General features: G+C 36.9%; 2 protein-coding genes across 7 annotated transcripts; both read right to left on the bottom strand.

Annotated features, from left to right (window-relative positions):
• Positions 1-962: 962 nt before the first annotated feature.
• On the bottom strand, positions 963-7,973 carry LOC126708857 (probable 1-deoxy-D-xylulose-5-phosphate synthase 2, chloroplastic). 6 transcript variants are annotated; one of them, XR_007649279.1, is made up of 5 exons: positions 4,518-4,650; positions 3,424-3,755; positions 1,865-2,107; positions 1,490-1,617; positions 963-1,366 (listed from the first exon to the last, which is right to left on the bottom strand). XR_007649279.1 is itself a non-coding variant. In XM_050408835.1 (4 exons), the coding sequence occupies exons 2-4, from the start codon at positions 4,524-4,526 to the stop codon at positions 1,647-1,649; spliced, it is 366 nt and encodes a 121-aa protein (XP_050264792.1). In that variant the 5' UTR covers positions 4,527-4,654; positions 7,948-7,973; the 3' UTR covers positions 1,624-1,646. The 6 variants fall into 6 exon arrangements, 4 of the variants coding, with proteins under 4 accessions (XP_050264792.1, XP_050264793.1, XP_050264791.1 ...); XR_007649278.1 differs by lacking the exon at positions 3,424-3,755 and having other exon boundaries at positions 4,518-4,656; XM_050408835.1 differs by lacking the exons at positions 963-1,366; positions 1,490-1,617; positions 3,424-3,755 and adding exons at positions 1,624-1,760; positions 7,948-7,973 and having other exon boundaries at positions 4,518-4,654.
• Positions 7,974-8,220: 247 nt separating this feature from the next.
• LOC126708856 (pentatricopeptide repeat-containing protein At5g65560) lies at positions 8,221-11,121 on the bottom strand. The gene has a single exon (XM_050408832.1). It carries the CDS (start codon positions 11,051-11,053, stop codon positions 8,228-8,230), a length of 2,826 nt encoding a protein of 941 aa, XP_050264789.1. The 5' UTR covers positions 11,054-11,121; the 3' UTR covers positions 8,221-8,227.
• Between the last annotated feature and the right edge of the window lie 414 nt (positions 11,122-11,535).

Raw genomic sequence — 11,535 nt, 5'->3', positions numbered from 1 at the left:
ACACTCATTTTCTGATGTAGGATTAACCCACTGTTTTTTCTTTTGAGAATATTAAATATTTAACAGACACACACAAGAGGATAGGGGAGAAAGTCTTAAAAAAAACTGACAGTGGTGTATATCTAAAAGGATCTAACTCTTGAATACACAACATAGGCTAGATGACTAGAAAATAGAAACCATTCCCATAGTCCAAAAAGATTCATGATTTTTAGAATTAATACATTTTGATGTATGTGAAATGTGGAACGGTGAAAAACCCAAAATTGTGTGTGGGGGGTGAGGGGGGGGGGGGGGGGGGGGTGGTGGGTTTAAAACTCAAAGTGTGGAATTTAGAAATCCCAGAGGTGTGGGTGTTGTATAAGACTTAAAAGAGTTTAAGACTCATATAAGGCTACTATTATCAATATTTTCAAGAACTTCAAAACTTGTGGGGTTTATCAAACTCGCACAAAAGTCATCCTCAAATAATTTGTGAGGTGGTTCTTCTTGGTGATGGGAAGATACTCTTCATTCTAGAAATGGTATTTTTTATGTATACCAATTATGATGTCCACATCCCTTTCTCATGCACATCATCTACACACATCACGCATTTTATATTTTGAGTATAAAAAAAAGGTGGACAACGCATATAAAAATATGGACACTGTGTATATAGAGTGCATATTATCTAGTGTGTAAGAATATTTTCCCTACTATCAAGATGGTTGATCGATCCATCAACTTCTTAATTGAAACTTAAGTACATTGTGAGCGACTGACCAATGATTGGAAACAGGTTAGGACCCAAACTTTTGTTTAATTAGAACGTTTTTTGTTTTTTGAGAAGATAGACAAGAGTTTATTGCGTGAATGACTTTAGATTATCTTTATGTAACTTCATATATTCCATCTGTTAAATGATTTTTTTTTTTTTTAATTGGAAATAACGGATAAAAAAAAAATAGCACACACTCGTGAATTGTCAAGTAAAAGACTAATATTTCTTTGCTTGGTCCGTTGTATAATTTCATGTTTAATGCGATCTTCATTACAACAATTTTAGTTAATATGCATCATGCCCTCATTGATTCATCTTTGAACTTGAAACTTGTGAACATATGCTTTAAGATTATGGGCATTTGAAGATTATTAACCACTAAATATAAGTACCCCTTAACGAGCATTCTGAGTTGGAATTTCACAAGCTCCTAGAAACCTAAAACAATTCCTTCACAGGAACTTCATTCCATGCGTGTGCTCACTTGAACTGAAGAGCTTCTTTTGGCCTTCCTAAGAGAGATAAGATTGTTGCTGAAATATGTCTTGCGGAGAGCCGAGCTTCCTCAAATATGATCTTGTGAGGAAGCACCATTGCTCTCAACTGCAAAGAAGGCTCTAAAACAATTAGGATCAGGAAAAAATAATATAAAAAACATCAACAATAAAGCCTTGATCCCAAAATCTTAAAAGGGAGTATGAAGAATCTAACATTGAAGGAAATTACCTCAAGGGGTCCATCCAAAATACCAGTTAAGCTTAGGTAGTGCAATAAATGAGATCCATAACCTCCAATTGAACCCTCTTCCATTGTAATTAGGATTTCATGCTCATTGGCTAATTGCTTGTTGAGATCTGCATCCAAAGGTTTACAAAATTTTGCATCAGCTACTGTCACAGAGATGTCTCTGCTTTTCAGCATACTTGCTGCTTGTAGACATTGTTGAACTATAGAATTGTATCCCAAAACAGCAACTCTGCATCCTTCTAACATTATTCTGCCCTTTCCAATCAATTCAATTTTTGAAAAAGGAAAAACGTTTAATTTATTTGTTTGTTATGTATCCTTCTCTTTGTATGTTTAATGGTAAGTTATGCTAACCTCAGGAGGTGTTCCCTTGTTATTAAAAGGAAGAGCTGCTCCAATACCATTGCCCTTGGACACCTGAAGCAGCTGGGTCTGTCTGTCATCTACGACTGACGCTGTGGCAACCATGTGCATCAGTTCAGCTTCATCAAATGGAGCCATGACCACCATGTTAGGCAAGCAAGCAGTGTAAAGTAATAGCAAGTGCTCCACAATCGGTGGCTCCATCTGCAGCAACCATACCAGCCTCATAATCATCTGGAATTGATACATCAAGAGCTTAGAGTTTTTTGCCCTTCAACATTGAAACCATACAGGATCAACTTTAAAAGAAGTATTATGCTTTGATCCAACACTTCTTAGTCACCATTTCTATGAACTAAATTAAACAAGGCACAAAATTAATCAAGTTCGAGATAAAAAGACTACAGATAAGATTCACTAGCTGAAAGTAGGAAAAAAGGAATTAAAGAGAATAATCTTAGATGCTAGAAGAACAACATTTTCAGCACAACAAAAAACTGAAACAATTCCAGTAGTCTTTCTAAAAACCAAGTTTGAAATTTGGTGTCGCATTGTGACTTACTGCACCAGCCATCTTAAGAGGACATGAGCAGCATGACTGCTAAACTATAGCCATGGCCAACATTTTGAAGGCCTTAGAGAAGGCCATTTTTCTGTTGTGATATTAGAAGATGAAAGAAACACATGTTCAAGACAAGTGGAACAAACACAGCTTTGGTAATGTGCAAAGGCCAATCAAAAACAAGAAATATATGCTGCTGCAGGCTAATAGTAAAGGAACTCAACCAGAAGTTATGGAGATTATTAAAGAAATCAGAAAAAAGATAAATGAAGTAATGGAATGGCAAGAACTTATGTAGGAACAAAGATCAAGAAGGTCATGGCTCTAGGAAGGCAATAAAAAAAACAAAAAACAAAAAAAAAAAAAACAAAAAAACAAAAAACAAAATTCTTCCACTCAAAGCTACACAGAGATGTATAAATGAGATAAAAGGAATCAGAGGTAGCCAAGGAAAGTGGCACGAGCAGAATGGTAAGGTTATAGAAGTTGCAGTGAGTTATTTTACAAAAATATTTTCATCCTCAAACCCACAAAATGTTGAATATTTGTTAGGCAAGGTAGCCAGGACAGTCACAACTGAGATGAACGATATGCTCTTACAGTAATTTAGGTAGAGGAAGTAATTCAAGCTCTTGCTTAGATGCACCCAACAAAAGCCCTTGGACCAATTGGTATGCCCGCTCAATTTTTTTAGAAAGAATAACATGTAGTAGGAGACAGTGTACTAGAAGCAATATTATCTTGTTTAAATTCAGGGAGGTTATCAAAAAGAAAATGTTTAAAATCAGGGAGGGTCTCAAAGAAAATTAATTACACCCAAATTGGTTTGATACAAAAAAAAAAAAAAAAAAAAAACCCGAAAAAAATTACAGACTACAGTCCTATTTGCTTGTGGAATGAATATACAAAATTAAGGGAGTGTTGAATTGATGAAGCAAAGGAGGCCAGCGTATCAGTGTTCATTACAGCAGAATACACAAATGATTACCTGCAAAACTTAGAAAACAAGGAAGCAGCAGGTACTAGAAGGATCATCAAGTGGAAAGAACCACCACCAAGTAGCTAGTATAAAGTAAACTTTGAAGAGGTTCTCCTCAGAAATAGGAACATAGCCAGAGTAGGAGCGGTTATTCGAGAAGATCAGGGGAATCTTAACTGTTGACCAAGATGACTAATGATAGTGACAGGTGGAAGCAGTTGCAATGAACCCAATCCAGAATATGAACCATAAAAGAAATTATCGATTCAACCAATCTCAAGAATACCAATTAGCATAAGCCATGTGTCCCCCATCCCTCCAAATTCCATCAAGCGGTTATGCTTTACACATAAACAGTCATAGATGATTATGAGATGATATCCTTTTGAATGGGATAAGAGGATTCCTAATATTCTGCTGTTTACTACACTCTTTTCTTCTCTTAATTGAATAAATAATTGGAAAATAAAACAGCAAGTACAAAAATGAGTGATAACCCCCAGTAGAGCAGTTCAATTTAATTCAACATTTTGTTTGTTCAGGTTTGATTGTGTCATAGATCTATAATTTGAGAAAGATTTATTGTTATATGAACTGCACTGCTAATATTGAACCCAAAAAAAAAATACAGAGTACATACAGTTAGTCCATAAACAGCAACCATTGCAGTGTAATAATTGGATAGGTTCTATCTATGGTCATTGGCATGTTTTCTTTTTCTAATTTAGTTGAGCTTATTGATTTCTGTAATTTTAGAGTTTTATTGTGATGTTCTACTAGTATATTCCCAGTGCACTTGCATTCAGTTTTATTACCTGTCAAAAAAAATATTCTATGGTCATTGGGGCTTCCTTAAAAAATCTGATAAATTCATCTAGTTGTTCCAAATTATCAAAACGGCCAGTTATTAATGGAATTCAGTTCAGCCAAAAAAAAAAAAAAAAGAGAAACCAGTAATCAGTTCAGCCAGTTAGAGACTACTTAAGATATAACAGAAAATATCAGATCAAAATGGGCAAGTTTGTGCATCAACATGTGTAAAAGGTTAGTTTATGCATGTGTCATAGAGATGAAAAAATTCATGGAGGCATACATTCCTTTACCTTAATCATCTGTCACATTGATAGCTCAGCAGATCCAACAATATTCAGTTCAGCCAGTTAACAAAACAAAATTTTCCATTCAGAACTAAGGATAGACCAGAGCACCCTTCCTCAAGTGTTAGAAAAAACCCTACAGCCTGTAAAGTCATAAATAAAAGTAATCAGAAAGGTTAAATACTAAAACAGAAACTAATCATGAAGACAAACATCAGTCTCCATAGATATTCCAAGAAAAGTATTCTCTCACTTTATATATTAAAAAAAATGATAAGTAATGTATAATTCATTAAAACACTATTCTCGTACATGGGAAGTATACAACAGAATAACAGAAAAAACAAAACAAACAAACAAAAAAACGATCAAAGATAACACAGTGCAATTAAAGCACATTATCAATTGAAAATACATGGCTACTTTGCTGCTCTAGTTGCCCAATCTTTCTTTCCCAACATTCTCCATACAATATATTATTTATAATTTATTCAATCTTTCTTTACAACTTAGTGAGTCTTCATACAATGTATAATTTAAAATTTATTCGTAATTTTTTTTTTATATAAAAATAATTTATTCATAGTGAGCCTTGAACCACGACTCACTCTCCACTCCCATTCTTTTTTTTTTGATAAGTAAGAATGATATATATATATATATATATATATATATGAAAGGCTACTCTATGCAAGAACAGCACAGAGCAAACCAGAGAAATACAAGAAGGAAATAAGAAAACAGGCAAAAAAAAAAAAAAAAAACCAAACCAAACCACAAAAGAATTACAAAAGAGAGAGAGAGCTAAGAAAAGAGGGGAGAGAATCACTAGTCGTGAGTCCCCAAACCCGAGACCAATCAAAAAGAGTTCCATTAAAAGATGCAAGTATCTGATCACCGGAACAATCCAAATTCTCAAAAGTCCGTTGATTTCGTTTCTTCCAAAGACACCATAGTATGCATAACGGAACCAAATTCCAAATTTGAGATGAATGCTTCCCTAACCAATTCCACCAGCCAAAAAGCATATCTGGAATCAATCTAGGTATGACCCACAACACTCCAAAAGTTATAAAAGCAAAGCTCCATAACCAAACCGCCATCTCGCAATGAAGAAGTAAGTGGTCCACTGTTTCCCCACAGTGTCGACACATAATGCACCAATCCACAAAATCCAAGCCCCTCAATCTTAGATTATCACCCGTTAGGATCTTATTCCAAGCTACACAGCAAACAAAGAAAGAAACATGTCTAGGGACCTTAACTCTCCATATACCTTTCCAAGGAAAAACAATTGAGGGAGAATTCCTCAACTTATTATAATAAGACCGGATGTCAAAATCCCCATTAGGCTTCAACTTCCATCTTAACCGATCTCCAACATCCATTGAAGGGGTAGTGGCTCCCAAGATACGAAGAAAATGCAGCCCTTCATCCATCTCCCAATCATTAAAGTCCCGAACAAAACGGACATTCCAAATTCTTCTATCCTCCGCCCCTTGCCTTGCCTTGCCAAAGAAGCTTCTACAGAGGCCTCCTTGTCAATAGCAATACCATACAGCCTCGGGAAAGCCACCTGAAAAGGTTAATCTCCATACCACCCATCCTGCCAAAATCTCACTTTATTCCCCAACCCAACAACAAGCTGACTATTTTTGCTAAAATCCTCCCAGCCCATAAGAATACCTCTCTACAGACCACACCCATGGGCTCCCCTACCTAACTTAGAAGTCCATCCCCCCCCCCCCCCAACTCTTCCCCAAACTTTGAAGCTATCACCCTCCTCCACAGCCGATTCTCTTTTTTCCCAAACCATCATTGGCTATGGGCGCACAAACTTTATCCCATCCTACCAAATGAGTATTGCTATCACTCCAAAGAAAATACCTTTGCAATTTTTCAATTCTATTAGCCACATGAGTAGGAATGGTGAATAGCGATAGATAGTATGTAGGAAAACTTGATAACGTACTCTCAAGTAACATCAATCTACCCCCCTTAGACAAATACAACTTTTTCCACCCAGCCAACTTCCGCTCAATTTTTTCCAAGATAGGATTCCAAATTGAAGGAGAGTTATGTGAAGCCCCCAACGGCATGCCAAGATAAGATATGGGTAAAGTTCCAACTCTGCATCCCAAAATATCAGCCAAGGCATGCAAATCACCTACCTCCCTTATTGGGACCATTTCACTCTTCTGCACATTGACCTTCAAACCTGTCACAGCTTGAAAACAAAGTAACAACAACCGAATATGCAGAATTTGCTCCACTCCCATTCTTATAATAGGAGGAGGTGGCATTTGAGCTAAAAACTTATAAGCTTATTTAATATTTGATTTTTTTGTTTTTTTAATCTTTCTTCCTTTTTGGCAGGATTATTTACTCTTGAGATGAGTAAACTTGGCTGTGGCAACTCTGACTCGCACCTATTCTCTGAGTCCTCTCTTTCTGATACTTGCTTTTGCTGATTTATTTTATGTGTTTCTTGGAGTTTGGGGTGATGTACATGTTATAAGGGTGATGTTGCTTACACCAAAGTTGGTATAGACAGTGGATTTTATAGACATTATGAAAACACTACTTGCAATAACATTTTATAGATGATTTAAGGAGAGAAGAGTATCAGGGAGAGAATAAAAAATGATGCTGATCTATCGGTGCTTCAAATCTTTCATAGCAAGTACGTCATCACTTTAAACTTATGTGTGCATGCACACACATATTCTATAAGCATCACTGTTATTTTCAGGAACATGCAGTGCAGCAATCCTTGCCATGCCACAAACAGCCCAGATAAGATAACAGAGAACCTATGCTATCATATAACTTGGGGAACACAATCATAATTTATAATGTGCTTGCCTGACATATATAGCATAATAATCAACATATCCCAGGATATGGAGTGCTTATTATAACTGTGTTCATTTCATTATATAACATAACTAGTCATAAAATTTAGCATTCAAAATGCTTAAGTTTAAAGGTGTAAGCAACAAGCCTTCACAACACATGTAAACATTATTCCATCAAATGTAATTAATGGTTTTCAAAGGTAAACCATGTGAAAACCCAGCTCATTGAGTTTTCTTTCCAGATCATGTCAACAACATCGTGAATATCAGAATAGATTGGCATCAATTAAACATTTTCATCACTAACAAGAGAGAAAAAAAAGTAGTAAATAACTACTCAATCAGTAAGGATCCAAGATTAAAAACAAACAAATGTATAAGCCAGACAAAGATTGTGAATTGAAATTCAAGAAAATAATCCTTCAAGCCAGTAGAATCTGAGAACTTATTCTTCTTTTTGAGATTCCACTTAAAGAAGCTGTGATCAGAATTTTTTTATAAAAGTAAAAGCAAATGTACCAGGAAAAGAACTAAAGGATTTACAAATCAGAATTTGAGGAAGGTAAAGAATCACTTGCCTCCCAATCTTCACTAAAATTTGTTCGCTGTGTGGTGCTACTGCTACAGAAAGTTGAGGGAACATCCAAATTTGTGTCTCTTAGAAAACAGATCTCTGTTACTGGCAAGTTGGCATGAAGTTTTCAGCAAGAGCAATAGACTTCCTATTTGTTTTGAAATTGTGTCTAAAGAATCTGATGTTCCATTTATATACTCTAAGCCCCCATTGTCAAACCAAATGAGTATTTTTTTTATAGGTATCGTCAAAGAAAAAGAGTAATGGAAATAATAATCAATATATCATGTCCCATCAAGTCCCTCAATCAACATCGAAAATGTTTGAGGATGAACCTGGCAACCCTTTTTTTCCATGATTTCATACAGTTGTGAGCATCTATCAACTAGCCCCCTCTTAAGTAACCCATCAATAAGAAGTTTCCAAGCTACTTCATCATGATTATACCCACAATGAAGCAATTTACAAAAAACTGCTTCAGCCTTCTCTTTGTTTCCCTGATCGTATAGCCCACAAATAAGCAGCCTATAGGATTCTAGATGCGGTAAATGACCAAGCTCAACCATTGTATCTACCAATCTTACAGCTTCATCATACATTCCCAACACACAGCAACAATTAAGAAGCGAGTTATAAATATCTTCAGTAGGAGACATTCCTTTTTCTTGCATATGATTAAATAACCTTTGTGCCACTTCAAAGCGCCCAATTTTGCAAAGTCCTATAATGAGCTTGCCATAAGTGTTAACATTGGGTACACAACCCCATTCAACCATTTTCTCAAAAAGCTCCAAAGCGTTTTCAAATTCCATCATCTTCCAAACATCCACAAAATCAATTAATGCAGTGATTGAAACAAATTCTAGTCCTACAGCATTGCTATTTTCTGTCACCCGCTTTTCATTTGAGAGATGCTTGATCAAACAGATATAGGTATAATGTGAAGGCTCACAACCAGCATCAAACATACGCTTTAGCACATCAAATGCACTATGTATTAATCCCAAGCGTCCATATGCATCTATTATTAGTGTATAGGTCAGTGAATCTGGTAATACTCGTTCTCTGTTCATCTTAGTCATCACATCCTCTGCTTCTTTCAATCTCCCTTGACTACAATATGCATGAATAAATGTAGTATAAGTAAATACATCAGGTTGATATCCCGATGAAACCATTTGATTGAAAACCCTATGAGCATGGTCAAAGTCACCTTCTTTCAACATTTCTTCAATGAGAATTGTATGAGTAACAGCTGTGGGCTTCACACCCACCTTTACCATCTCGTCCACCAGCAACAATGCTTCCCTCACTTTTTTCTCTTTGCACAACCCATCTATCAAGACATTATAAGTGACTGAGTTTGGCAAACAATCCTCACTAAGCATTTTATTGAGCAAAGATTGAGCGCCATCTATTCTACCAGCCTTGCAGTACCCGTCAATCAAAGCAGTATATATCACTTCATTTGCTTTTAAATTTTTCTCCTTCAAAGAGTCAAAGAGGGCACGAGCTTCTTCTACCCTCCCTCTTTTGCAAAGAGTGTCTATGAAAACACTGTAAGTCCACTTGTCAGGAACTAAACCATCTTTATTCATAATATTAAGCAACCTATAGGCACTATCTAAATGACCTGCTCTACACTGCCCATGGATTAAAGAATTATATGTGACCAGGCTTGGTGACAGCTTACTCTCTAGCATCTTATGAAGCAACGCCGTTGCCTTATGCACGTTTTTATATTTACAAAACCCATATATCAACTCGTTGTATGTGCGAGCATTTGGACTGCACTTATTCAACTCCATCAAACCCAAAATTTCTAATGCAGCCTCAGTCTGTCCCTCCTTGCAAAACCCATCAATCAAAGCATTGTATGTGACCACACTAGGAACCATCCGTTTCTCCAACATCCTATCCAACAATTGTCTCGCCTCGTCAAGCCTATGTTCCTTACACATGCTATCAATTAGAACAGTGTAAGTATGAACATTCGGTTCACAACCTTTCTCCGTCATCACCTTAAAAAACTTCAAAGCTTCTTCCTTCCTACCCAATCCACACAATGCACATATAATAACTGTATACGTCCGGACTGTTGGATGACAATAATCCTCCCTCATTTGAGAGAACAACTTAAGAGCATCGTCAACCCGTGTGGCTTCACACAGCCCATGAATCAAATTAGTATACGAAACCTCATTTCTCCGACAACCCTTTTGCGGCATAAGGTTAAAAACCTTATAAGCTCTATCTACATCCTTATTCCTACAATGCCCCAATATCAAAGAAGTGTATGTAAACGTATCGGGATTCAACCCCGCCTGCAATATCTTACTTACATACAACTCAGCCTCAACCACATTCCCCAATTTACAATACCCATTAACCATAGTATTCAAAGTGTAAATATTAGGCGAAATCATATCCCCCAACATTTCTAAATACACGCATTTCATTTCTTCAATCATAAGGAACTTAGACAATGACATTAACAGCATGTTATAGCTCTTAAGAGTAAACTTAAACTGAAATTCACCGTTGCCCTTTTCGCTGTTTTCACGACTCATTCTTCGCAAGGTGTCCAGGACGAAGGTGGCGTCGTTCTGGGATTGACAAGATTTGATCATCGAGATTCGAATCTTCTCGGCGGCGCCAATGAAATGGTAATGTATGAGAATGTGAAGCAGCGAAGAGTGGGACTGAACGTTGTGTTGGAACCCGGGTTTGTTCTGCGAAATCCAATAGAAGAAAGAGAGAGCGGTTTGGGGATCGAGCTGGTGGAGATTGAGAGAGAAGACGGAGGAGACATGGGATGGGGATATGGAAGGGACTAGTTTTTTGAGAGATGGGTGTTTTAGCCAATTGGGGCGAGAGAGGATTGAGAAGAGTTGGGTGGGGAGATCGGGTTGTAGTGGGTCTGGGTTTGGGTTTGGGTTTGGGTCGTGGTGGTGGTGGTGGTGGTGGTCGACGGGGAGAGAGGCAATGGAGGAGAAAGGTTTGATGAGGAGGAGGTGGAAATGGAAGTGGAGAGACTCAACTGGGTGGTTGAGAATGGCCGTCGGGAATCTCATCTTGGAGCATCGGACGGCGGTGAGGAATCCATTCATGAATAGCTCATGGGTGAGCTGAACAAAGTGTGCAGACAAAAAAATGAAAAAAACAATTGGTCAGATGGAGGAGTGGAATGGAGTGGGTTTGTTTTTGTTTTTGTTTTTGTTTGGGGCAATTGTGCTAGTTTTCGGGGACTTTTTTGCAATATAATGTTTTTTCTAATATTATCGATGGAACAGTAACTTTTTTAAAATTATTTTAGATATTTTCCTAAAATTGTATTTCCAAAACATGATTTCAAAATGCCTGTCATCTTTTCAAATTTGTGTATTAAATCCCAATAATTTGAAAGTGTTGAATGTGAACCTTGTCCAACCCCCCAGCAAATACCCTGGTATCAATTTTAAGTTGAAAGGAAATCGTATTGTTGATTTTCATTTTCTGATTGATAAGCTTCTTTCCAAGCTGTAGGATTGGAAATCTAGGCTTCTTTCACAGGCGGGCAGAACTATCCTCATCTCTTCTGTACTCCAATCTC

This window comes from Quercus robur, chromosome 12, assembly GCF_932294415.1.
Source record: "Quercus robur chromosome 12, dhQueRobu3.1, whole genome shotgun sequence".
Lineage (NCBI taxonomy): Eukaryota > Viridiplantae > Streptophyta > Magnoliopsida > Fagales > Fagaceae > Quercus > Quercus robur.
The sequence above is the reverse complement of the archived record's forward strand: the minus strand, read 5'-3'. Positions and strand labels throughout refer to the sequence as shown.

What these genes read in the sequence shown, in the direction of transcription:
- LOC126708857 (XM_050408834.1), bottom strand. Translation starts at nt 2,122, where the DNA reads ATGTATCAATTCCAGATGATTATGAGGCTGGTATGGTTGCTGCAGATG. An exon ending in ACAAGGGAACACCTCCTGAG is followed by an intron (nt 1,761 to 1,864) that starts GTTAGCATAACT and finishes TGGAAAGGGCAG; the next exon opens with AATAATGTTAGAAGGATGCA.
- LOC126708856 (XM_050408832.1), bottom strand. Translation starts at nt 11,053, where the DNA reads ATGAATGGATTCCTCACCGCCGTCCGATGCTCCAAGATGAGATTCCCG.